Source organism: Danio rerio, chromosome 15 (genome assembly GCF_052040795.2).
Source record: "Danio rerio strain M-AB ecotype USA chromosome 15, GRCz13ab, whole genome shotgun sequence".
Taxonomy (NCBI): Eukaryota; Metazoa; Chordata; class Actinopteri; order Cypriniformes; family Danionidae; genus Danio; species Danio rerio.
The window spans coordinates 23,624,646-23,649,624 of NC_141035.1; the positions used below are offsets into that span (position 1 = coordinate 23,624,646).

Here is a 24,979-nt window from a genome sequence, read left to right on the forward strand (position 1 = left end):
ATGATTAAAACCTAAGTTATAAATTCTTTTAACTTAGACTTGTCATGCAGTTTACCTACTGCTATAATCTCTAAAGACTTCAAGTGCTTCTGTTATCCTCATTTGTAAGTTGCTTTTGATAAAGCATCTGCTAAAGGAATACATGTAAAACGAAATGTTTTACTAAAACACCAGAAAAAAACGTAATTTGAACCTAAAAATAAAATAGATTTAAGATGAAATACTAACATCTAAAATAATTTTTAAAAGAAATAATAAATAAAAGATGGATAAATTTTATAAACATTAATACTAAATCTTTGCAAAAAAAATCAAACAGATTTAAGATAAAATGCTAACATCTCAAAGAACTTAAAAAATAAATAATAATGAATAAAAGATGCAAAAATGAAAAATAATAATACTAAAACTTTGCGAAAAATAAAAATTATTTAAGAAGAAATTCTGACATCTAAAATAAGTTTAAAAAATAATGAATAAAAGATGCATAAATTTAATAAATATTAATACTATAACTGCAAAAAATATAGATTTAAGATGAAATACTAACATTTAAAAAAAACTAAAAAATAAATAATAATGAATAAAAGATGCATAAAAATAAAAATAATAATACTAAAGCTTTGCAAAAAATAAAGCAGACTTGAAATGCTAACATCTAAAAGAACTTAAAAAGAATAAATAAAAAATAAAATATATATACAATTTAAAAACCGAACAAAGTCTGTAGTAATATATAAATATCAAAATAACACAGTGAAGACAGTCATTAAAAGTTTATTCTCCCTTATCCTTTGAGCCACTCCATTCAGCTCTCAAGCACAGATACATCAGTGCACAGATATACGCTGGCAAATCAATGGTATAAAACAGTCAGATCTGATTTTCAAATTGTAACACGCTAATGGTGTGGTGTGACCGTGAGCAACTCAACTTTAAGTCTGTAAAGTGTTCATTACACTAACAGGCCTAATGCATCCATTAGATTAATGACTCTCTGGACTTCTCATCCATCTTCGCGCTTAACAGCTTTTTTACGCACCCTTTACAAATGAACTTAAACCATAGATTATAGCTGCAACAGATAATGTAAAGTGAGACACGTTCAATTTTAAACTTTAGTCGAAACCAAATCTCCCAGCAAAGACAACAAAATACATATAAAACGTACAATAAGGAAATAAAAAATATATAAAGTATAGTGTAAACACACATATTAAAAGTGTCTTAAATAGAAATAAAACAATTTCAGTCTATTTCACCTGGTAAACATGGTATTCAGTGGCAAATTGATCAGTTTTCTCACATCTTACCCATCAGTCACAGTTTAAGTGGCGTTATCTTCAAGCTCATAAAATCTGAATATTAATAATGCATACATATAGAAGAAAAAACATAAAATAATTATCCAAAAGTGAAACACTAATATCAGTAGCATGTCCTATGTGGGCACAAAACATCAAATATTGATACTCTAAAAGGAAATCCTGTGGAGGAGGAAAAAAACAGCGCTTCATTCTACTTTAATGTTTGATTAGGGGTCGCAGGTAAAGGCATAAAGAGTGTTAAAGGCATAGAGGATGGCAGAACCTTCATTTATAATCACCATATTTTTTAATAACTACAACTATGAAAGCTGATTCTAACAGTTTATTATCCATTTCAGTTTAAGTTGTACGCATATAAGCCACTATATTATATCTCTGACTATCTACTCATTTCCATTTTTTGCAATTGTGAAAATACAAAAGGAAAAATAAATAAGTCTGAACCTAAGCAGTATGGTCACATCTATCTGACCAGTATATGTAATAGTATGTTAATGTCTGAGAAATGTATAGCTTTCAGAAATCTTGCACATCTTTTCATACACATGTATCTATATATCAGTATATTATATGAAATCTAATTTCTACTAACCTAAGCATTTGCGACAGTAATGTAGAAAGGATTTCGGTGCTTTTCTGTTCAGTCCACCCTTTAAGTCATGCTAATATCATATTTATGAAATAAAATGCAGCAAACTGTTTTTAATGCAAATGAGATTGTGCATGCAGTGATTTGACAGTATGAGTGAACAATTTGCTGGTTTTATCTTTGTAAAATAAACTTTCTGCACCGCAAAGAAACAGTCTTAAATTGCACATTTCAACAAATGTTTCAGCTCCAGTATCCAAAACGTGATAGATCACATAGAAATCAAAACTCTGATAGATTAACTCACCATCACATCACTCCAAACCGGTATAGTTGTTTATCTGCACGACACAAAAGAAGATATTTTGAAGAATGTTGGCAGTCAAACAATTTTGGTTACTACTGACATCCATTGTACTAACAAAAAGGAAAACTTCATATATTTCTCAATAGTTGCTAGATCTATAAATGGAAAGAAGTTCCACAGGTTTGGAATGACATGAGTGAATGATCAGGGAATCTTCATTTTTGAGTAAACTATGGCTTTAAATACTAGAGCCAAAACTCCTGTTTATTTTATACTAGCTGGATACTAGTTTGCTACTGATTCGTTTTGTTTTTAACAAGATGAAATCAATTGGTAAATCTACAAAAAAAACACTAATAATAATAATAATAATAATAATAATAATAATAATAATAATAATAATAATGTGATCTTTTTGTCCCATTTTCACCTGGTATTTAGGGTCTCTTGGGTCATTTGGTCCTAACCACACACTCACACACACAGACACACAAACAGAAAAAGTTATGTTGTTTTAACATTCAAAATGTTGCTATTGAAATCAAACATAAATACGATTACATTTTACCAGCTCAGAGCTTATATAATGTGTTAAAAAGTCACTACAGCACCCTGAGGCCAGCTGATCTGCAAGGGCCAAAATTATTACACTGCTATTTACTAATTGCTAACTTTGATGAAGAAAAAAAAAACTGTATTATTGAATATATTGCGGCTTTTTGTGACATCATATCCTGTTTTTGACTCGTTTAGATGTCTGGTCCGAGCCGTTGAGTATTTTAGTTTAACTGCCTCAGTGTTATTTGCAGGCAGATGCACTCCAAAGTTTGTATTAATTCATTCATTTTCCTTCAGCTTAGTCCTTTTATTGATTAGAGGCTGCCACTGCGGAATGAACCGCCAACTTATCCAGCATATGTTTTAAACAGCAGATGCCTTTCCAGCTGCAACCCAGTACTGGGAAACATTCATACACACTCATGCACACTCATACGGCCAATTTAGTTAAGCACCCATGCAAACATGCAACTTCCACACAGAAATGCTAACTGAGCCAGTCAGGACTCAAACGAGCGACTTTCTTGCTTTGAGGCAACAGTGCTAACCCCTGAGTCATTGTGTCGCCTCAAGGTTTGTATGTAAAAGTATTACAACTTTTTTAGAGAAGTAATCTGGAATCTCACAAAGTTTTTATTGAATCAAGTCTGCCAATTGTGAACAAACCTAAATATATGCGTATGTCAATTAGATCAACTAGTAGTTGACAATATGGTAAGTTGGTGTGAAAGGATATTATGTTTTGTAATCAAAAGCATTCAAACAGCAACAAGTTGACCAGTATTTTGCTAATGATTTTGAGAAAGCAAGGTACTTATACTTCTCTGCGTTGTACCAAAACACACAGATTACAGCTGAAATCATGAAATGACTCGCTCATAAGCCAGATAACAAGGTTAGTTCATCTTCCATGAAGAGAATGATGAAACAAAAACATAGGACTTGATGAAGTCCATAGATAAGCAGTCACAGGAGATGCATCTCAATTCTTTCGTTAATACCAGGCGGAAACAGGGTCTTTGTCAATTAAATAAAACAAACATCCACACATCAACAAACTCCCTAATATATATATATATATTTGAGCGACCACTTCTAAAGCAACAGAAAACACACACAAATTGCAAAGAAACCAAAGAAAATCACTTCCATCTGGAACCAACAGAATAATTTTTTTTTTTAAAAGCGTCTTAAATGAACTGGATATTTAAAAACCTTTGTGAATCTTTCTTCATGTGAAGCTAGCACTGCCCATACAGAATATAAGGCCTGAGAGTCTTTTGCATGTAATAAATGGCTGACAGCATATGACACACATCAGCAGGCAATGGGTTTCCACAATTTCTTCTTTAAGACATCAGTGCAGTGCAACATTTTCTGTCAGCTATGGGTGATTGTCTTAAGAATGGTAAAACGCACATCTTTCCACTGTGCTTTACTCTTGAAGAAACAGGCCTTTGAAAATACCGGGGTGCTTGTGAAGTCAAAAATTAAACCTTTACTACTGGCAACACATGTGATACGTGACATAAGCTCCAGCAAGTCCTTAAATGTTTTTTTTTTCCCTGAAAGATAGTCCCATTCACTCTGTGGAGCATAGGCAGCACTAGTTCAAAGTGGGTTTGGTAATTTAAATGTAGCTTTCTGTGTTTCTGGTGGTGGAGGAAAAAAGTAGGTTATTTTGCTTTTGGAACTACCAGGATCTCATCCCCATCTTGAATGCTGTAGGAGTGCAAGGCCCGTGCACTGTATTTGAGCTCATCGGGGCCATAGGCAGTGCCCTTGTCTATGTAGTAAAGACGCATGTTGTTGGTAGGAAGCTGTACTACAGTCTTCAGCTGCTTCTTGAGCTCGGCCACGGTCTGGTCCAAACGGATGCTCACCTGCTCGACTTTGTCCTCAAAGCGCACCTCTACTTTGGCATGGAAACGTGGTCTCAGGTCGATCTCAGCCAGAGGAGCCAGTTTCCCATATTTGGTCACCAAACAGTGATATCTCCAAAGAAAATACAAGAACTTTAACCTCATTCAGCCATTTAAACAAATAGAGTGTCAAAATACTACCAATAACTTTTAAAGGGGCAGTTCACACAAAAAATGAAAAAATTCCATCACTAATACCTCATAATAGCAAAATGATGATATTTTAGATCCCACATCCTCCCTATAAAGCAAGGTCCCTGACTCATTAATAGTTCAGAAAGGTACCAAAAACATCCTTAAAACAGACCATGTGTCCTTTATTAAAACTATGAGAAAATGTTTGTGCATATTCAGTGCTCAGCATAAAGTACACCCCTAACAAATCAATCTTTTAAATTTATATTTTTAATAGTAACTACACAACATTATATTTGTAGATAAACATTACATTAGTCAGTAATAAAGCCAAATCTTGAGCTTATCTAGTACAACCAAGCTAACTAGTACAGCCAAATGTTTATTTTATAGAAAATATTAAAGACATATAAAAAAATGTACTTAAAATTTTGTAGGTTGTAATTTCTTTAGCAATATTTTGCTTGAATTACCTTTTTTTATATTATCTTTTAAGTTATGTTTGGTGTTATTATCATATGTTTGGTGACTAAAATAATATTTTAATAAATATATCTGAGCACTGTATAAAACAAAAATAATGACTTTGTTCAACAACTTCTTCTCCTTAGTGTCAGTATAAGGCGCACATTCATGAGCACAGTGCAGTGACGTATACCATGGTCGCGCAAGTGGGACTTTCTCTGTTTGAAACAAAGCACAGGCACATTTGAGGTCAGATGCCAGACATGAATAAAGAGCACAGCACTCTCGAGAATGTGTGCTCTATATTGAAACTAGGTAGAAGAATCTGCTGAATGAGGTAATTTTTGTTTTTTTTTGTGCACAAAAGTATTCTTGTAGCTTGATAATATTCCAACTGAACCACTAAAAACAAGTCTGTTTAAAAGGATTTTTCTGGACCTTGAATGAGTATGGATCAGGGATGGGCAAACTTGATCCTCGAGGGTTGGTGTTCCTGCAGAGTTTTGCTTCAACCCTAATCAAACACACCTGAACATGCTAATCGGTGTCATCACTAGAAAGCTACTGGCAGGTGTGTTTGATTAGGGTTGGAGCAAAACTATGCTGGACACTGGCCCTCCAGGACAGAGTTTGTTCATCTCCATCACGTCTGGACTGTTGCTGTCTAGAAACAATGAAGAAGCTCATATCATTAACAAATAAAAAATATGTTAATTTGTATACCACAGATAAACAAAGGTCTCAGGGGTTTGGAATTACATAATGGAGAGCAATTAGTAACAGTAGTTTTCATTTTTGAGTGAACTAACCCTTTGGGATCTTCAAGTTAAGTTCTGCACGCTGCATTTCAAAGTGACTCAGAAGAGAATTCACGGTGCTTTGTGGTGACAAAAATGTTTGTGTTGCAATCTCAGCACTGCCATAAACAGTACTATATTGGGTATAAGCATAAATTGTCATCTTCTAGATTCATTTTTCCCTTCAGGTCAGTGTAACTGAATTAAGATATATTTTATGTATTCGCTTTAATTAGTTTTTTAATTTTAATGTAATTCTTAGTTTGTATTAATTTAATTTTTTTTAAAGTTTAATTTTACATAATGAAATGACAAATATAGGTGTAAAACATAAATTAGATCCGCTGTTGAAAAGGAACTTGTAGCAATAGAATAAATTTAAGTCTAGTTTAGATATAAAACAAAATCCTCATCCCAATTTCCTGATCACGTTTATGCCGAATATGTTAAGATATCTGGACTGACCACAAGAAAATGTGTTATGTGGATCTCACGGTACATTTGTAAAGTCTGTCATAAGATGTACATCGGCCAGGAGTTAAAATAAAACTGCACTGTCTGATTTTAACAACTATATAATAAAAAACTAGCACATTAAAACTAATTATTCTGGCCACACATTGCTTTCCTGTGAGAAGATCTTGGACTTCATTTAAAGATTTTTTTTTTTTTATTTAGCCGACAATGTAGGTGGTCTACACTAAATGTACCTGTGAGGCAGTTCTTCTTCAGAATGATCCAAGTGATAGCGGATAAAGAATCTCTCAGCATCCTCTCTCTCACCATCCGTCACCACACTTCCATTCAGACTGGTCACTGACGGCAGCCTGTGGACAATGAGATCATCAACATTTCAAAGACTTTACGATCAGTTTCTAATGTGGTTAAAATGATAGTTCAGCCCAAAATGAAAACTCTGTCTTTATTTACTCTATAATCATGTCATTCAGAACCTGTATGACGAATCTATAGGTGTGACATCAAGAAGCCTTTTCTAGAAATAATATGCCAAAATGATGTGAGTTTAACTTTAAAAAAGCAAATTAACTTGCCAATAAGGTAGCAAAAATAATCTTTAAATGACTTAAATTCATATTCACTTTAAAACGAATCTTTAAAAACAAGAGAGTACAGGTATGTGCCAGACAAATTGAATATCGAGGGAAATCCCATTTATTTCAATCATTTATTTCAAAAATTGAAACTTGTGTGTTATATTAGTTCACTATACACAAAGTCAAATATTTTAAAAGATGAAAAAAAAACAGATTTTAGAAGATGAAAAATCCTAAATCCAGTATTTCACAAAATTAAAATATTTTATGTGACCAATAAAAAAATAATCTTAAATATATGTTGGCCTTCTGAAAAGTGTGTTGATGTACTGTATTATGTCCTCGGTACTTTGTTGGGCCACCTTTTGCACTAATTACAGCATTAAGGAGATACAGCATGCAATAGTGCTGCATCTCAGATGTTCAGATCGCTGAAAATGCATGTAACCACAAGTTTGAAGCAGGGCCAAAGGGATGACAGAATTTCCACTTTTGTGTGAATTTCCTCTGTCAGATACATCAGACTTACTGGGCTATCATCAGACTGCGCCGCTCCGTGCTTGTGTAAGTCTGCAGTAGAGGAATGCCTTGCAACCTCACCTCTTCCAGCTTAGGCAGAAAGGTTAGCTTCTCAATATCCTCCCATCGATTAAGTCCTGATTCACATAAAATGATCAGAAAAAAGGTAACACTATCATTTAAAACATTCTCCATGCAACTACAACTACTACATGCAACAAATGCTAAACTTAACCTTCCTCCTACCCATACAATTAAGTCCAGGTAGTTTATTAACTCAGTGACTCAAAATAAAGTAACCAAAAGTATAAGGATATGTACTTATATTGTACTCAAATAGCAAAAAACGCTAAATTAAAACTGACACATAATAATAATTTAAGCTAAAAGTACAGGTGTTTTTTTTTTTACATACATGCACAGTAAATACACAGCCCTTTAAAGTACATCTACTGTTTATGCCATCTTCAGATGTATGATGTTGTTCTTTTCCAACTCTGAAACAAAGGCCTTGTTCAGTGTTGACACTTTGCGGATAAACTATTTAGTGCAAAAACAAGAATGTTTGAGACGCTCATACATTGTTACTGTTAAACAAAATATACAAAACAAAACATAAAAAAACATAGCTTAGCATACAAATAAAGATCCATGTATTCTTACGACTTTAGACTCTTCTACACTCTCTATCAACAACACAATGGTACCCGAGTTATGCAGATTGATGCTTCGAAGATTAGGGAACAGGCGGTGAAGGATTTCTCCTGACTCCTGAATGCTGTTCAGGTTGTTGTTGGCCATGACCAGAGTGTCCAGTGCTGGGAACATGGAGCCAATTTTCCGTACTTCGTTCCACTCGTGGAGGTTGTTATCTGTGATGTGGAGCAGACGCAGTGTGGGGCAGGGCATGGCGGCCAGGGTCACAGTGGTGTACTCATTAAGGCACAGAAACAGCTCCTCTAGCCTGGATATAACACATTTAAATCATCTGAAATGAGCTGCAACTACAGTGCATTTCACACATGCTGCTAGTTTCACTTTCACTTTAAATCATTTAGACTGATATTTCTGATGAATGTGGTTTATAACAAATCTCACCGTAAATTTCAGCTTCTTTTATACTTACATTTTTTCAGTCTCTTTTCTGTTCTGAGTAATATTAAATTGAACAGATTTATTGCCAAGTGAAGGACATGTTTAGAATTTTAAACATTTGATATTATATAGGATTACCAGATTTATATTTAATTATTTGTATTAATTAAATAATAAAATGTACACCAATGTGATTTATACATCAATGCAACTTTTTTGAGGGCTGTCAACTGTGACATTTTTGTCCTAGGATTTTACGTAAACAGCCATTTTAGTACTTTGTATATATAAACTTTGTACTTTTGTACTTTTGTACTTTTGTATATATAAACTTTTAGTACTTTGTATAAAACATAAATCTAAAACTACATACCGTTTTCATGTTCATTTTGTATTTATGAAAAATGCAAAAATTGCAGAAGATACTCACTCAGGCATCTCTTGCGTGAAAGTATGTACTGTGTCCCAGGACACTTGGGTATTGTTAAGAACGAATCTGCGGATGCTAGAAAAGGCCTTAGCACAGTCCGGATCCAAGACTGCATCACTCAGCTGATTAGAGCTAAGGTTTAAGAACTCCAGGTTTGGGACATTGGAAACAATCTTGCTGATCTGGTACAGATAGAAAGAGTATTGATAATTATACTGTTTCATATTATTATCATCATTATATATAATAAAACACACGCCAGCATTCAGTCTACCAGTCATTCAATTTAAGAAAAACAAACAATTTCATACACAAGTATTTTGCAGCTAAACACCATATTAGCTATGAAATAGGATCAAACCTGGTAAAACCTCTTTACCACTGTAATGGCAATATCAAAACAAACCATTCTTCCTATATTCTTTGTAATTACTGTATAATCAACATTTCAAAATAATGTGCCACACTGAAACTCACAAACATTCATCCATTTCCCAGAGAGATGGAGATCGCACTGCTCACAAACCTTAGCAGCAGTTATCAGTGCTAACAACACAACATTTATTTATAAAATAACATCAATAGCACAATAAAATATAGTACTATTGTTTTGGAAAATTCTGGAAAAGTCTGGTGATCAAGTTATAAAGTTAACCTATAATGTTCTATTAGTTCAACCGAAAATAAGATTAGTCTCAAAAGAGGATATTTTTGAAAAATGCAGGTTGCAGAGGCCCACTCATTCATTTTCTTTTCGGCTTAGTCACTTTATTAATCTGGGGTTGCCACAGTGGAATGAACTGCCAACTTATCCAGCACATGTTTTACGCAGCGGATGCCCTTTCAGCTGCAACCCACCGCTGGGAAACACACACACTTATACACTACGGTCAATTTTAGCATACCCAATTCACCTGTACCACATGTCTTTGGACTTGTGAGGAAAACCGGAGCACCCGGAGAAAACCCACATGAACACGAGAAAAACATGCAAACTCCACACAAAAACTGACCCAGCCGAGGCTCGAATTAGCAACCTGCCTGCTGTGAGGCGAACGTACTACCTACTGCGCCCCCTTGTTGCCCACAAGAAACTCAATAATGACAATAAAAACTCAAAGGTTTTAAAAGGTAATTTCCATTTGGAGGGAAACTATCGTTATATTCATTCATTCGTTTATTTTCTTGTCGGAGTAGTCCCTTTATTCGCCACAGCGGAATGAACTGCCAGCCTTTCCAGCAAGTTTTTACGCAGCAGATGCCCTTCCAGCCGCAACCCATTTATGGGAAACATCCACACACACACACACACACACACACACACACACACACACACACACACACACACACACACTACGGACAATTTAGTCTACCCAATTCACCTGTACCGCATGTCTCTGGACTGTGGGGGAAACCGGAGCACCCGGAGGAAACCCATGCAAATGCAGGGAGAACATACAAACACAGAAACGCTAACTGAGCCAGCGACCTTTTTGCGATGAGGCGACAGCACTACCTACTGCGCCACTGCGTTGCCCTTTTATTTATACTCTAAATTAGTTATTTACTAATTTATGTATTTTAAATATCTATATTTAAAATATTGTATTTAATATTTTCATTAACAAAACTGTGTACCTTGTCAAACAAATTAGTACTTGTCACAACATTTAAATTTTTATCAGATTGTTTTGTTTATAAAAAAATAGCTTTATATATAAATCTCTGTTAATTATTCTATTTTAATGTAATAATAAAAAGTCATTCTAGTCTCATATAAAGCTATGCAGCACATAATTCATATGCACTATTTTATGGGGCTTTTTTCTGTATTGTTTGGAGCTTGACAACCTCTGCCCCTTTCATCGCTCATTTATAACAGAATTCTGCTTAATGATACGTTAAGAATGAGAATGTCAAAATGCTCACTTAACCTGCATCCCTATAAAATGGGTTAAAGAAATCTGCCAACAGACAGTGATATTCTCTGATAAACTTATCTTCTCACCTCGTGCCAGTCTTGAAGCTTGTTGTGGGACAGATCAAGTTCTACTACGTGAGCACAGAAGGCAGCGATTTCCCCCTGGTCTCCTGCATGACTAATTCCACAGCCGTTCAAGACCAGCACGCTGGGCAGGTTCAGGCGGTCTGAAGACACAATGACCATACGAGCAATGAGCCATAACACGGCAACAGGGTACAGATGCCAGAACAAACACTAGCATCGCTAGGAGCCTGACAGTATCGCTTGTTTATAATAAACCCAAGCCTCACCTTTCATCGGTGATCCCTGTGGTCCAGATGGCACAACCACAACCCCCATGCCTGGACCCCGACGGCAAGGAAAGTTCTCTGGACTGTACTTCTCACTGATCGCCTGCATAAAAGTGCGGCCTTCTATCTCCGAAGAGTCCATTGCGCTGTCCCACAACATGCACTTTATGCAGCTGTCCATACAAACATAAAGTCAAAATTATTCTTCCTCCTGTGATTTTTAAAAAAAAATATTTCCCAAATAATGTTAAACAGAGCAATGAATTTTTCACAGTATTTCCGATAATATTTTTTCTTCTAGAGAAAGTCTTATTTGTTTAATTTCAGCTAAAATAAAAGCAACTTAACATTTTTTTAATGGTTTTAAGGTCAATATTAATAGCCTGTTAAGCAATATTTTGTTTTTTGAAAGTCTACAGAACAAACCATTGTTATACAATAATTTGCCTAAATACCCTAACTAGCCCAGTTACTTAATTAACCTAGTAAGGCCTTTAAATTGCACTTTACTAGAATCTTTAAAAATATGTTAAAAGATGTTATTAATATGCGTTTCTGTAAAAAAAACTTCTTTCTGTTAAACAGAAATCAGGGATAACTATACAGGTGGGCTAATAATTCAGGAGGACAAATAATTCTACTTCAACTGTAGTTTACAAAAAAGTTTTAGTTAATTAAAAAAAAATTCCAGCATGAAATAGTAATAAAAATTAGTTTTGTTTTCATAACTATACAAAAATAAAACTATACAAAAAAGGGATCTGTTCTTGGTCCTCTTCTATTTTCCATTTACACCACATCACTAGGAACCATCATATGATAAAAAATGACTGAAAGTAAATGTAGTAATTTTATATACACAGAAAGGGTATTAAACACATTTAAAATATCTGTTTAAATGTTTTAAATGGCAAATGTTAAAACATGAGTGAAAAAATATTAAAACAATCAATAATAATTCATTAAATAAATAATTGGCATCATTCAGGACAGCATAAATGACATTTAAATATTAAGTCACATGCTTATTATTTCTGATTTGTACTCATCAAAATACATAGTGATCATTCTGCTATATATTTTAAAATGATTCTAATTGTTTTTCTGACAATAGTTATAATGACATTTGTTTAGTACTTTGTAGCGGCACTGTTATTATTAGATATAACCTTAAATTATCATTATATTAAATATTTTTATATTTATATTATTCACAACAGAATCAACCAACTAACTTATCCAGCATATGTTCTACGCAGCAGATGCCCTTCCAGCTGCAACCCAACACTGGGAAACACCCATATACTCTCATTCACACTCATAAACTACGGGCAATTTAGCTTTCCCAATTCACCTACAGTGCATGTCTTTGGACTTGTGGGGGAAATAGGAGCACCCAGAGGAAACCCAGCGCTACCCACTGTGCCAACCATGATTTCATTCATTCATTTTCTTTTTGGCTTGGTCCCTTTATTAATCGCCACAGTGGAATAAACCGCTAATTTATCCAGCATATGTTTTACGCAGCGAATGCCCTTCTAGCTGCAACCCGTCACTGGGAAACACCCGTACACTCTCATTCACACACATACATATGGACAATTTTAGCTAACTCAATTCACCTGTACCGCATGTCTTTGAACTTGTGAGGAAAACCAGAGCACCTGGAGTAAACTCACGCGAATGCAGGGAGAATATGCAAACTCCACACAGAAATGCCAACTGACCCAGCAGAGGCTCAAACCAGCGACTTTCTAGCTGTGAGGCGACAGCATTACCCACTGCGCCATTGCGTTGTCCTCCAACCCTATTATATTATATTATATTATATTATATTATATTATATTATATTATATTATATTATATTATATTATATTATATTATATTATATTACTGTATATTATATTATATTATATTATAATAAAGAATACATTATTACATGTCATCAAATGATTACTTTTCTAAATATGACAGACCAGATGTTTTTGGTATACAGCATACATGATTGTTAAAGTGACAATTTTCAGAAGTGAAAACTCCTCTTTCTTTAAATATTAGTAAAAATTATTAGTAATATTGTTAATTAGTTTTACTTGAATATTTTCAGGTTTTTAATAGTGTTCTGTGCCTAATAAAGCTGCTGAAGTGTTGCCATGTGCACTTATTTTAAGCATCTTTGAGCTTGTTATTTAGGCTAGGCTCATAAATCTATGACATTAGTAACGTGGCCAGATGTGGGTAGCAACAATATTTGAATTTATTTTGGCTAATTATGGCTTTATTCTAGTTGTGTTTTAGTAAGATCTGGCAGCACAAATGGGTTATAGGCACCCAATATATCTCTGGCTGGCACATCTCTGTGAATTCAAACATATCACAAACAGCTAACTTTTTAGTCAAGATCTGCACCAGTTTTTGCACTTTTTTTGTAAATGTATTTTTCACAACCCTCTGGGCCACAAGGTCCATTTTTAAACAGAGCTGGCCTAGATTTAACCATCTGCTGGCTAAATAAGTCATGCTCCTTGCTAATACCAAACCACAAGTTTATTAAGCATGACTTAAAAATTAAAATAAAAGAATACACTTATATTTTAAATACATTTTTTCTTCAATTAACCCCTATAAATATAAAAATATGGAAATATAGAAAAACGCATTTGAAGGGTTCTTACCTGCTCTGCGATTTGTCTTCACAGGTCCACATTCAAAGCTTGTGTCATAAAACAATAAACTTTACTTTTACTGCATGAAATTATTGGTCCATTGAGTGTCAAGGTTCGATGGAAAAATGTGGCTGCACACCAGTAGAGAGACGGGACCTGCTCTTTGTCTTCACAACACTTTTCAGAGATAACAACAGTCTGCAGAAAGAAGACACTGGGTCAGCAAGAAGGACACACGACTGATTCAACCTAAGCTGTAAATACACTAACCTACCTAAACAACAAAAAAGCCAGTTTCTGTTTAAGTCAACACACTCAATGTGCATATGAAAACCTTGCTGTACTCAGAGCTGTTTGCAGGCTCCTAAGGACATATGTGACAAAGAGCATGTAAACATTCTTTAGACAGCTGTAAATGTTACCATAAAAAAGGACCTTAGGTGACTTGTTAAACAAAATGGCTGGCAAGACAATAAGTAGCCTGAAGCAGATTTATTCAAATCCTGCGTTCTAAGTGTCAACTTACAAGAAGAGCCGTGGTGTTTACAAGTATTTTAATCCCATTTTACAGCAGGTTGAATGTTTAAAACAGACAAAGAAAATCATGTATAAATAGTACTAGATGTAGAACAGGGATGTTCAAATTTCAAATAAAACCGACCGCCGAACTTGATTATACCTTTGCAAGGACAATCATACAATGTAAAAGGGTCTAAAATATTATTTGGAAAGTGTTAGTTGTGGATAATTTGTTTTTTTGAATCACATATAATCATATTGTTTTTTTATGGATCATTGGTCACACTTTACAATAAGGTTTCATTAATTAATGGTAGTTAATGTATATTACATCATTATAACTACATTACACATTATAACTAATTTATTACGGTAATTATAATGGTAGTTACTAACATGAACTAATAATGAACAATACTTGTATAGCCAGCAAAGGTCAGTCCAAAGCACTCGAAAAATGTGGAAAAATATTTAAATATTTTTATTTATGTTTATTTATGTTTATTCTCATAAATCCCTTACCCAAAGAGCACCAACACATTAATTAAACTACTCCTGAGCACTTTTTATTTGATTTTGGATTTAATACTTGTATAGCTTTTATTAATCCAAGTTCAACATTTACTAATGTATTCTCTTGACAATGTGATACATACTTTCAAAAATTAACAGCGTTTTTTTAATGAAAACAAAATATTCTACTTCTTCATGCTAAGTTTACTAGTTTTCTTTAAAAAAAAACTTAATGCACAAACTATTGAAGTGTTTTATCTCCAGCAGGAAGCAAACCATGGTTATTTGAGTTTCTGATGATATACTTCAACCCTGCAATGGTAATATATGACATTATCAGTACAATATATAAAACCTCAATATTTATCTCAATATATTCATTTTAAATACGTCAACAATGTCCACATTACAGAAATTAGTCTGTCCTACATCAATACATTTTCAAACTAACGTTTTCAAACCATCACGTGACAACACCGCGACGATAACGTGACAAACGTGTTGCGACCTTTAATTTTTATTTATTTAGATGTTGCGACCTTCATCTGAGATTTTTTATGAGCTCACAGGTCATTTATAATGAACACTAGACTAACGTTATATCAGAGTCATGTGAATCTGCTGCTGCATGAGGACACACACATCCAAGATGACAACAGCAGCAGTCACCAAAACAAACGAGTACCCGTTAAAAGACCGCATTCATTTAGGTCAGCGCCTTTGAATGGTTTCATTTCAGCTTATATTTGTCTAGCCTGACCGAAAACATCCCTCCATGATGATGCCTTACATTAACGAGCAGATCTTCCGTGAGACTCGCGAAGGCGTTATTCACACCAACTCCTGGCCGTCAATTTAACCACATAATTTCTCTTCAAGTCTCGCACTGTCTCCGCTGCTCCGTGTCGCTCTTGTTATTGTTGATAAATCTGTCACGCTGACCCTATTGTCACGGAAGTGACGTCACTCCAGCTGGGTGCTCGTGATTGGACCGCTGTACACGAATACTTTTGCGCCCTCGCCGGCGAAGCAGAGAACAACAGGCGTTTCAGTGTAATTGTCATAAAACATAAAACAAGAATTATTATACAAAATTCATTAGCTATGTGTTTATACTTTAGTTACAATAACATTTAAAAAAAGACTTATTCTCGTTTAGTTCTTATTAGACACCTGTAAGGAACCCTTCGTACTAGTTTAATATATGTTATTACTTATTCTTATACTAATAAATGTAGATGCCAGGACTTATTTGATTAGTGACAGTTTTCTTTTCAATTGATTGCACATTTCACAATTTGCATTCAAGCTGTAGCTGGTAAAAATACTAATTAACTGAATAATACTAGATATAAATTTTTTAGAAAGTAGACATCTTTAGATACTAGTTATTGATTATTGGATGCTAATATTTAAAGGTACTATTTATTCAATAATTAGAATTAAATATTTATTAGATACTAGTACTATATATATATATACACACACACACACACACACACACACACACACACACACACACACACACACATACTGTATATAATACAGCATTTAGTGATTCTGTTAGTGAGATTCTTTTAAATTAATATTATAACAGGAGTAAAAAGGCAGATCTGACTGATGGGATGAGAATTGTTACTAAATTGATTTCAAATGAAAAAAAATATGCATTAATATTAATAAATACTAGTATCCATTAAATCAGTATAGGTCCACTGGTGTATAATAAGCATGTTCCAGTACATAATAATTACTAGCAATAGTTAATGAATGCAGGGCAATGCAGTAGCGCAGTAGGTAGTGCTATCACCTTACAGCAAGAAGGTCTCTGGTTCGAGCCTTGGCTGGGTCAGATGGCGTTTTTGTGTGGAGTTTGCATGTTCTCTCTGCATTCGCGTGGGTTTCCTCCGGGTGCTCCGGTTTCCCCCACAGTCCAAAGACAAGCGGTATAGGTGAATTAGGTAAGCTAAATTGTCCGTAGTGTGTGAGTGTGTTTGGATGTTTCCCAAAGATGGGTTGCAGCTGGAAGGGCATACACTGTGTAAAACATATGTTGGATAAGTTATCGGTTCATTCCGCTGTGGCAACCCCAGATTAATAAAGGGACTAAGCTGAAAATGAATGAATGAGTTAATGAATGCTTACTAGTAATATTGAAAAAGATACAAGTCAATGTAAAAAAGTAGCAATCACACCTGAAATGCATATTTTTAGTATAACTGAATAGCTTAAATGTCAATGATTTCCATATGTCAATGGGGAAAAATGATTTCCTACTCAAAACAAAATAAAAATTATGTTAATTCTTAAAAATAAAATACTACTAATGAATATGAACTGGAATCTAATGACTAAGTACAATTCGCTATTTAAGTTACCTGCATCTGAATAAGAGGTATTGTATATATAGTATATATAGTATCTACTAAAACTAGTATCAAATTATTTAATTATTAAGCACAAGCACCTAAAATAAGATATCCTAATTAATATGTATGTGATAGTATCCAATATTAAAGTACTAGTTGCATGAAAATAGATACTAGTAGTGCATTTTATAGATTACATATGTTCAAATGGCTTGCCATAGATCGAGGTGCCCTGTTTGCCAACACTGGGGCTGTGTGCTATAAAAGCCTGTTTGACCACACCATACACAGTATTAGTGAATGTTTTAGACTCTTTAGTGCTTCCCTCTAGTGGTTGGAAATGTCTCCAGTTGGATTTTTATGACATCTCTGAAGAAAGTTGTTGCATATGAATCATTGTTAATCAAAACTAAACTTAAAATATTCCAAATAATTTTATTTTTGTAACAAAACTAAATAATAATAATAATAAAACAGAAGAATAAAACCTTTGACCTAAAAAACATGCTTTGTTGCCAAAATCCTTCTGCTCTGTACCCCAGTTATTAGGGGTCACCACAGCGGAATGAACTGCAAATATGAATGACTATTGGTACATTATAATGCAAGAATTATGTATATCAAATATAAAACTCACTATTAACTATGTTTCAAGCATCAATTAACTTCAGAGAAACATTCAGTAATAGTGATTGTGGTGATTTGTATGTGACAGGATTAAGAAATGTAAAATAAGGTCATGCAGAATAAGGCTTTATTATGTGCTTAATAAGTAATCTAAGCTAAGCTATTAAGTAATCCAAGCTAATGAACTCATTACACATGAATGATACTTATATTTGTATTGACAGATGTTTTGGAAAGCGTGACATTTTAGCACAGTTACGTTCTATTGTAGCACACTGCTAATGTACCAGCATTGAGTTAATGTTTGTTTGCTAACACATTTTAGCACTGCCAAGTTTTTATTTTTTATTTTTAATAACTCTAACTTTTCTTACATGTATTGGCTAGAAGTCAGAATGATAAGCTTACATCTTAATATTTTTTGTACAAACAGCATAGAATTAGTGATGTGTGTGTTGACATCTGTTTTGTTTTCTGCAGCATCACTCATCAGGCACAGTGATTTGTGTATTCTGCTTCAGCTCGCTCACCTGCAAAATAAAAATGCTTCAGAGGAGATGCCAAAACTTTGTCTAAACAAGTAAATGCTGTGTTATTCAGTCATACTGGTCTGGTAGTAGTCGTAGACTTTTATAACTGCTGGCTTGAGGTTTTTAACAGAGAAGATCCTTTTAATACGAAACGGAAGCCGGTAGTTTATGTTATTCCGAATCTGTAAACAATTTAAAACATGTGTTCTGATTAAATTAATTAAATCAGTGCAACAGTATTTTAACAGACTGCGAGTAAATTGTCATTATTATCCATACAATAACACTCCCACCTCGTTTAGATATACGATGATATGCTCATCACTGGATTCAACACGACTTACTGCTTTCTTTACCTTAGAAATAAACAAAACCAAAGGTTTTTTAAGCACATGCTAAAATATTCAAAAAGCAAAACTGCTTTACCTCATCCATAAAAATCGGTTCTGCGCTGAAACCAGACAAGAGTTTCATATCTACAATGATCATGTTGGAGGTCTCTATATATTGTATTCCCTTATATCTGAAAAAAAAAAGAAAATGAAGGTTTATATCACACTATTCTCAACTAAAAACAGAAAAATTTATAGGAATTTTGGATCAAAGTGAATGGGAGAAGGACATTTAAAAAAATGACAAGGCATCTGTTTCCATCTTTTCGTTGTCATAACAGTGATAATTAGTGAATGAAAACAGCTGAGATCAGATTTTGGGGGCAGATTGTTTTCTTTCGAAGCAAGTAGCCATGTAATAAGAGGGATGATGTACATCTAGGTGATTGTTTTTGCCAAATACTGTAAAGCCCCTCAGTCTTATACAGCAACACTCATCACTGTCACTTTTAGCCTGCCGTTTAATCACATTATTACGGCAAGTACCAACAGTATTTTCTGTCTTCTTAAAAGTAACAAATGCTGTAAAGCCGAAGCACTTTCAAGCATTTAAAGTTATCATTAGTGTTTTGAGTTGGTTAAAATGATTTTATGGACACACAAAAATACAAATATGTCCTTACACTATGTTTAATATGACGTCCAGAATTTGCCAATCTGTGTTCTGGCAAGTTCCCTCAGTCTTAACAGAGAATTCTAATTTATTAGATTTCTTTGGAGTAGGGATATTGTAGAAAAGAGACATCTAGGAGAGAGTCACAGAACATTAGAACATCTTGTAAAGCAGTCACCCGTGTTTTAAATTTTGCTGCACTTCACAGACCTGCACAGACACACAGGCTGAGCCCTTGACTTCAATGCTGTATTTGCCCGGCACATTGGCCAGCTGCTTCTCCTGGTACAGTAACTTGTTGTCCTGATTGACATCAAAGTGGTGAGAGTCTCCTGCTGACTGTACAGTCACTGTGCTGGAGCCGTCAGAGCTGAACACTTTGGTGGCGTACAAAGACAGAGCCTGAAGAGCCACCACTGTGTCCTGGGAAAGAAATGAGTTCAGTCATGTGACAATTTTAGCCATTCAGCAATAATGTGTCTGATTTGAGGAACCTGCGTGGAGGAGAATCCTCCATAGGCATTCTGCTGCTTCACAAGCCAGCTGACAATCCTGTTAGCAAAGCCCAGATCAGCTGTAGTGAGTGAATCTGCAGTGAGAACAGCTAGCAGCACATATGAGCTGATCTCCACATCCAGAGAATCAGAGTCATCAGCAGATGCAGACTGAGACCAGTGGACAAGAGGACCTTTAGGACACAAAAGAAGGATCCATTATAAATCTGATATGCTGATCAGTGCTTATTACAGAGATCATACCTTCTGAAATCGCAATGTTCTTAAGCTTGTTCAAAAGGCTGTCCCGAACCTCTTTGTCTTTTGCCAAACTGAAAGTATAGCTTAGCAGTGCAGAGGTGTAAAGGTTACGAATATCACCAGCATACTGCTTTAAGTGTGAAAGGCCTTTACTGACAGCCGGATCCTATGACAGAAATGGTGCAGCTGACAAATATGTTTGAGCCTTTATGTAAATATGTTAAAAAAAACAAACAGTTTCAGTGTTTGAAACAGACAGTAGAGCTTACTGACCGTAACTGGTATGTTCAGCTCAAGTAGTGATGCGGTTATATAGGCAGTGATGGTCACGCTGTCACTTACACCACCCTAAAATATGCAGATTGCAAATATGAGATCTTTCATCTAAATGTTGATTATTTAATAAGTAATGAGGATTTCTTTTAATCAAGAAAAAAACAACAACTTGAGAATTAAAATTGTCTAAGATAAGACATATTTTCAGATTATATCATATATTTTTATTGTTTTTGTCAGGGTTCGGTGAATGAAAAAGGAGCGAGGACTCAAGTGCAAACAATAATTGGGTTTTATTAATAATAGAAGTACAAATAAAACAAAAAGGCAAAATAAACTACCCCGAGGGGGAAAACATGAATCAAAAACAGACAAACTTGGCTGGGCTGGCAAGACATGACTGGAACAGGAACACAGAGGGAATATCGACGACGAACTGACAAAGGACTGAAAACATGAGGGGGATTATAAAGCAAAAAGTAAATTGACACACAGGTGAACACAATTAACTAATAATGGGTTGACAAGGAGGGTGGGACTAGACAATAGACGGGAGAGCGCATGACACAGAGACAATACAAGCCATGCGCTCACATAACACAACACTGAAGCACACGACAAAAGCACGTGACCACAATGTAAACACCGAGCCGCGTGCTTTGACAAAAGACGCAAGACACGAGCACACGATAGATAAACACCGTACCGTGCGCTCACACATAAGCAACGCGCATGCTTCATCTCAGCGCCAACCAAAACTGAAACCAACTAGACGGAGGCGCCGAGAATAAAGCAGCGCGCTGCTGACAGAACAAACACAAACACTAGTACAAGAGCGCGCGCGTCTGAGGGACGCAGAGCGCGCGCGGCCACATCATGTGGCAGCGCGCACACTCCGCGTACACCCACGACGGCGCACGCGCACACAGAGACAGAAACAGGACCAGACATTGAGTAGTGTCAGAGCTCTGCCACCAAAACAAGAATTTACAAGACCAAAGTGGCAGAACCCTGACACTAGCCCCCCCCAAAAGGGACGCCACCTGGCGTCCCTAAAGGGAACATCCAACAAGGTACAAGACAGACAAGAAACACTACAAGACAACATCAACAGACACAAGACAGGGAGGTGAACAGGCAAGACGACATGAAGGGGGGGAGGGAGGGAAGCCAAGCCGGACTCAACAAGACAAACAAGGGAGGGATGGGAGGGCAAGACCAGGGAGGATCAGGAGGGACAGTCCAGGGTGGATTCAGTGGGTCGGGGGCCCCAGCAGGGAGCCAGGGTGGAGCCGGAGGGTCAGTCCAGGGTGGAGGGGAGGAACACCAGGGAGGAGCAGGAGGGACGACCCAGGGAGGGTCTATCAGGGGAGACAAGGCAGGAGGTCGGTGGGGAGCCGGCTGGGCTGGAGGCCTGTGGGTAGCCGGCTGGGCTGAAGCCGGCAGGGCTGGAGACCAGAGGGGAGCCGGCAGGGCTGGAGACCAGAGGGGAGCCGGCAGGGCTGGAGACCAGAGGGGAGCCGGCAGGGCTGGAGACCAGAGGGGAGCCGGCAGGGCTGGAGACCAGAGGGGAGCCGGCAGGGCTGGAGACCAGAGGGGAGCCGGCAGGGCAGGGAGCTGGGCTGGTGCCGGCAGGGCTAGACGTCTGGGTGGTTCCGGCAGGGCAAGGGGCCGGGCTGGGGCCGGCTGGGCAAGACGTCTGGGTGGCGCCGGCAGGGCAAGGGGCCGGGCTGGGGCCGGCAGGGCAAGGGGCCGGGGTGGTGCCGGCAGGGCAAGGGGCCGGGCTGGGGCCGGCAGGGCAAGGAGCCGGGCTGGGGCCGGCAGGGCTAGACGTCTGGGTGGTTCCGGCAGGGCAAGGGGCCGGGCTGGGGCCGGCTAGGCAAGACGTCTGGGTGGCGCCGGCAGGGCAAGGAGCCGGGCTGGGGCCGGCAGGGCAAGGAGCCGGGCTGGGGCCGGCAGGGCAAGGAGCCGGGCTGGGGCCGGCAGGGCAAGGAGCCGGGCTGGGGCCGGCAGGGCAAGGAGCCGGGCTGGGGCCGGCAGGGCAAGGAGCCGGGCTGGGGCCGGCAGGGCAAGGAGCCGGGCTGGGGCCGGCAGGGCTAGACGTCTGGGTGGTTCCGGCAGGGCAAGGGGCCGGGCTGGGGCCGGCTGGGCAAGACGTCTGGGTGGCGCCGGCAGGGCAAGGAGCCGGGCTGGGGCCGGCAGGGCAAGGAGCCGGGCTGGGGCCGGCAGGGCAAGGAGCCGGGCTGGGGCCGGCAGGGCAAGGAGCCGGGCTGGGGCCGGCAGGGCAAGGAGCCGGGCTGGGGCCGGCAGGGCTAGACGTCTGGGTGGTTCCGGCAGGGCAAGGGGCCGGGCTGGGGCCGGCTGGGCAAGACGTCTGGGTGGCGCCGGCAGGGCAAGGAGCCGGGCTGGGGCCGGCAGGGCAAGGAGCCGGGCTGGGGCCGGCAGGGCAAGGAGCCGGGCTGGGGCCGGCAGGGCAAGGAGCCGGGCTGGGGCCGGCAGGGCTAGACGTCTGGGTGGTTCCGGCAGGGCAAGGGGCCGGGCTGGGGCCGGCTGGGCAAGACGTCTGGGTGGCGCCGGCAGGGCAAGGAGCCGGGCTGGGGCCGGCAGGGCAAGGAGCCGGGCTGGGGCCGGCAGGGCAAGGAGCCGGGCTGGGGCCGGCAGGGCAAGGAGCCGGGCTGGGGCCGGCAGGGCAAGGAGCCGGGCTGGAGCCGACACTGGAGGGCGCTCAGGGGCTGGAGCCGACACTGGAGGGCGCTCAGGGGCTGGAGCCGACACTGGAGGGCGCTCAGGGGCTGGAGCCGACACTGGAGGGCGCTCAGGGGCTGGAGCCGACACTGGAGGGCGCTCAGGGGCTGGAGCCGACACTGGAGGGCGCTCAGGGGCTGGAGCCGACACTGGAGGGCGCTCAGGGGCTGGAGCCGACACTGGAGGGCGCTCAGGGGCTGGAGCCGACACTGGAGGGCGCTCTGGGGCTGGAGCCGTTGTGGTGGAGGAGCCCTTTCTCCTCCGACGCTTCCTTGGTCTGGGTGGCGGGAAGCTGGCCACCTCTTCAGACACTACAGTATACTCCACTGCCTGCAGGACTGGTGCAGTGTCTGTTGCGGGTGCCTCAGTAAGTGATGCTGCAGCCAGGATGGTAACTGAAAGGGCTGCAGCAGGTTCAGTCACCTCTGGGTGGGCGACAGGTGAGGCTGACCCGTTCTTCCTTCTCCGTCTCCGTTGGTGGGTCATCGGAGGACTGGGGATTTGGCAGTCTGTAAGTGGGAGGGGCGGTGGACCAAGTGGAGGCAGGCCACCATTTCCCTGGCTGTGGTAGACATAGCTCACAAACTGCCAGAATGTCAATATCCCCAGCATTCCCATCTCCCAGGCCTGAAGGGGGCTGTTGAGTCCAGCGTTGAACGCCTCCTTCAGTGCAGTGTTTGTAGATTCAAGCCCCTCTGCTGCGTAGATGAACTGGTATGCAAACTCCTTCACTGTAGATACCCCTTGATGGAGTGAAAGGAGTCTGCCTAAACGCTCCTTCTGCTGGCATGCAGAGGGACGAGAAGTGGGAGATGGGAAAAGGAAGATACCCATTTTCTGCTGAGTCCTCTGTTTAGGTCAGTTCGTACTGTCAGGGTTCGGTGAATGGAAAAGGAGCGAGGACTCAAGTGCAAACAATAATTGGGTTTTATTAATAATAGAAGTACAAATAAAACAAAAAGGCAAAATAAACTACCCCGAGGGGGAAAACATGAATCAAAAACAGACAAACTTGGCTGGGCTGGCAAGACATGACTGGAACAGGAACACAGAGGGAATATCGACGACGAACTGACAAAGGACTGAAAACATGAGGGGGATTATAAAGCAAAAAGTAAATTGACACACAGGTGAACACAATTAACTAATAATGGGTTGACAAGGAGGGTGGGACTAGACAATAGACGGGAGAGCGCATGACACAGAGAGACAATACAAGCCATGCGCTCACATAACACAACACTGAAGCACACGACAAAAGCACGTGACCACAATGTAAACACCAAGTGTGCCGCAAGCCTACGTTTGAGTGAAGGTTTCGGCCGTTAGATCGCCCCCTGGGGGCTGGCTGCAGTACAAGTCATAAAGCCCGCCTCCTCCGTGTTAATGAAGGAGACTTGAGCCCAAATAAAAAAAACTATTACACTTGCAATAAAATGTCCCGAAAGATAGTTCAGGTTGATTAAGGCACTGGTTATTGTGCTGAAATAGGTGCAGATC

The 24,979-nt window shown here is 38.8% G+C and overlaps 2 protein-coding genes across 7 annotated transcripts in view; both read right to left on the minus strand.

The window, feature by feature from the left end:
* Positions 1-761: 761 nt before the first annotated feature.
* Positions 762-16,144, minus strand: tbcela (tubulin folding cofactor E-like a). Of its 4 annotated transcripts, XM_087282573.1 has the most exons (10): positions 15,963-16,106; positions 14,150-14,338; positions 11,475-11,647; positions 11,209-11,348; positions 9,201-9,382; positions 8,802-8,824; positions 8,383-8,639; positions 7,686-7,812; positions 6,812-6,928; positions 762-4,777 (listed from the first exon to the last, which is right to left on the minus strand). In XM_087282573.1, coding segments are annotated over exons 6-10 (822 nt in total). In that variant the 5' UTR covers positions 8,804-8,824; positions 9,201-9,382; positions 11,209-11,348; positions 11,475-11,647; positions 14,150-14,338; positions 15,963-16,106; the 3' UTR covers positions 762-4,458. The 4 variants fall into 4 exon arrangements, 3 of the variants coding, with proteins under 3 accessions (XP_087138699.1, XP_087138700.1, NP_001418053.1); NM_001431124.1 differs by lacking the exon at positions 8,802-8,824 and having other exon boundaries at positions 2,568-4,777; positions 15,963-16,144; XR_015508426.1 differs by lacking the exon at positions 8,802-8,824 and having other exon boundaries at positions 4,462-4,777; positions 8,091-8,639.
* A 2,134-nt stretch (positions 16,145-18,278) lies between these two features.
* a2m2b (alpha-2-macroglobulin 2, member b) overlaps positions 18,279-24,979 on the minus strand; it is a 32,367-nt gene continuing 25,666 nt past the window's right edge. The window contains exons 27-35 of one of the 3 annotated variants that reach the window (XM_087284027.1): positions 20,732-20,806; positions 20,462-20,624; positions 20,198-20,391; positions 19,914-20,126; positions 19,714-19,835; positions 19,125-19,221; positions 18,992-19,054; positions 18,775-18,880; positions 18,279-18,698 (exon numbers count right to left, since the gene is read on the minus strand). In XM_087284027.1, coding sequence (XP_087140153.1) covers positions 18,658-18,698; positions 18,775-18,880; positions 18,992-19,054; positions 19,125-19,221; positions 19,714-19,835; positions 19,914-20,126; positions 20,198-20,391; positions 20,462-20,624; positions 20,732-20,806 — 1,074 coding nt within the window. In that variant the 3' untranslated portion in view covers positions 18,279-18,657. Of the gene's footprint in view, positions 18,699-18,774; positions 18,881-18,991; positions 19,055-19,124; positions 19,222-19,713; positions 19,836-19,881; positions 20,127-20,197; positions 20,392-20,461; positions 20,625-20,731; positions 20,807-24,979 lie in introns of all 3 variants that reach the window. The other 2 variants (XR_015509353.1, XM_087284028.1) reach the window with 2 other exon arrangements.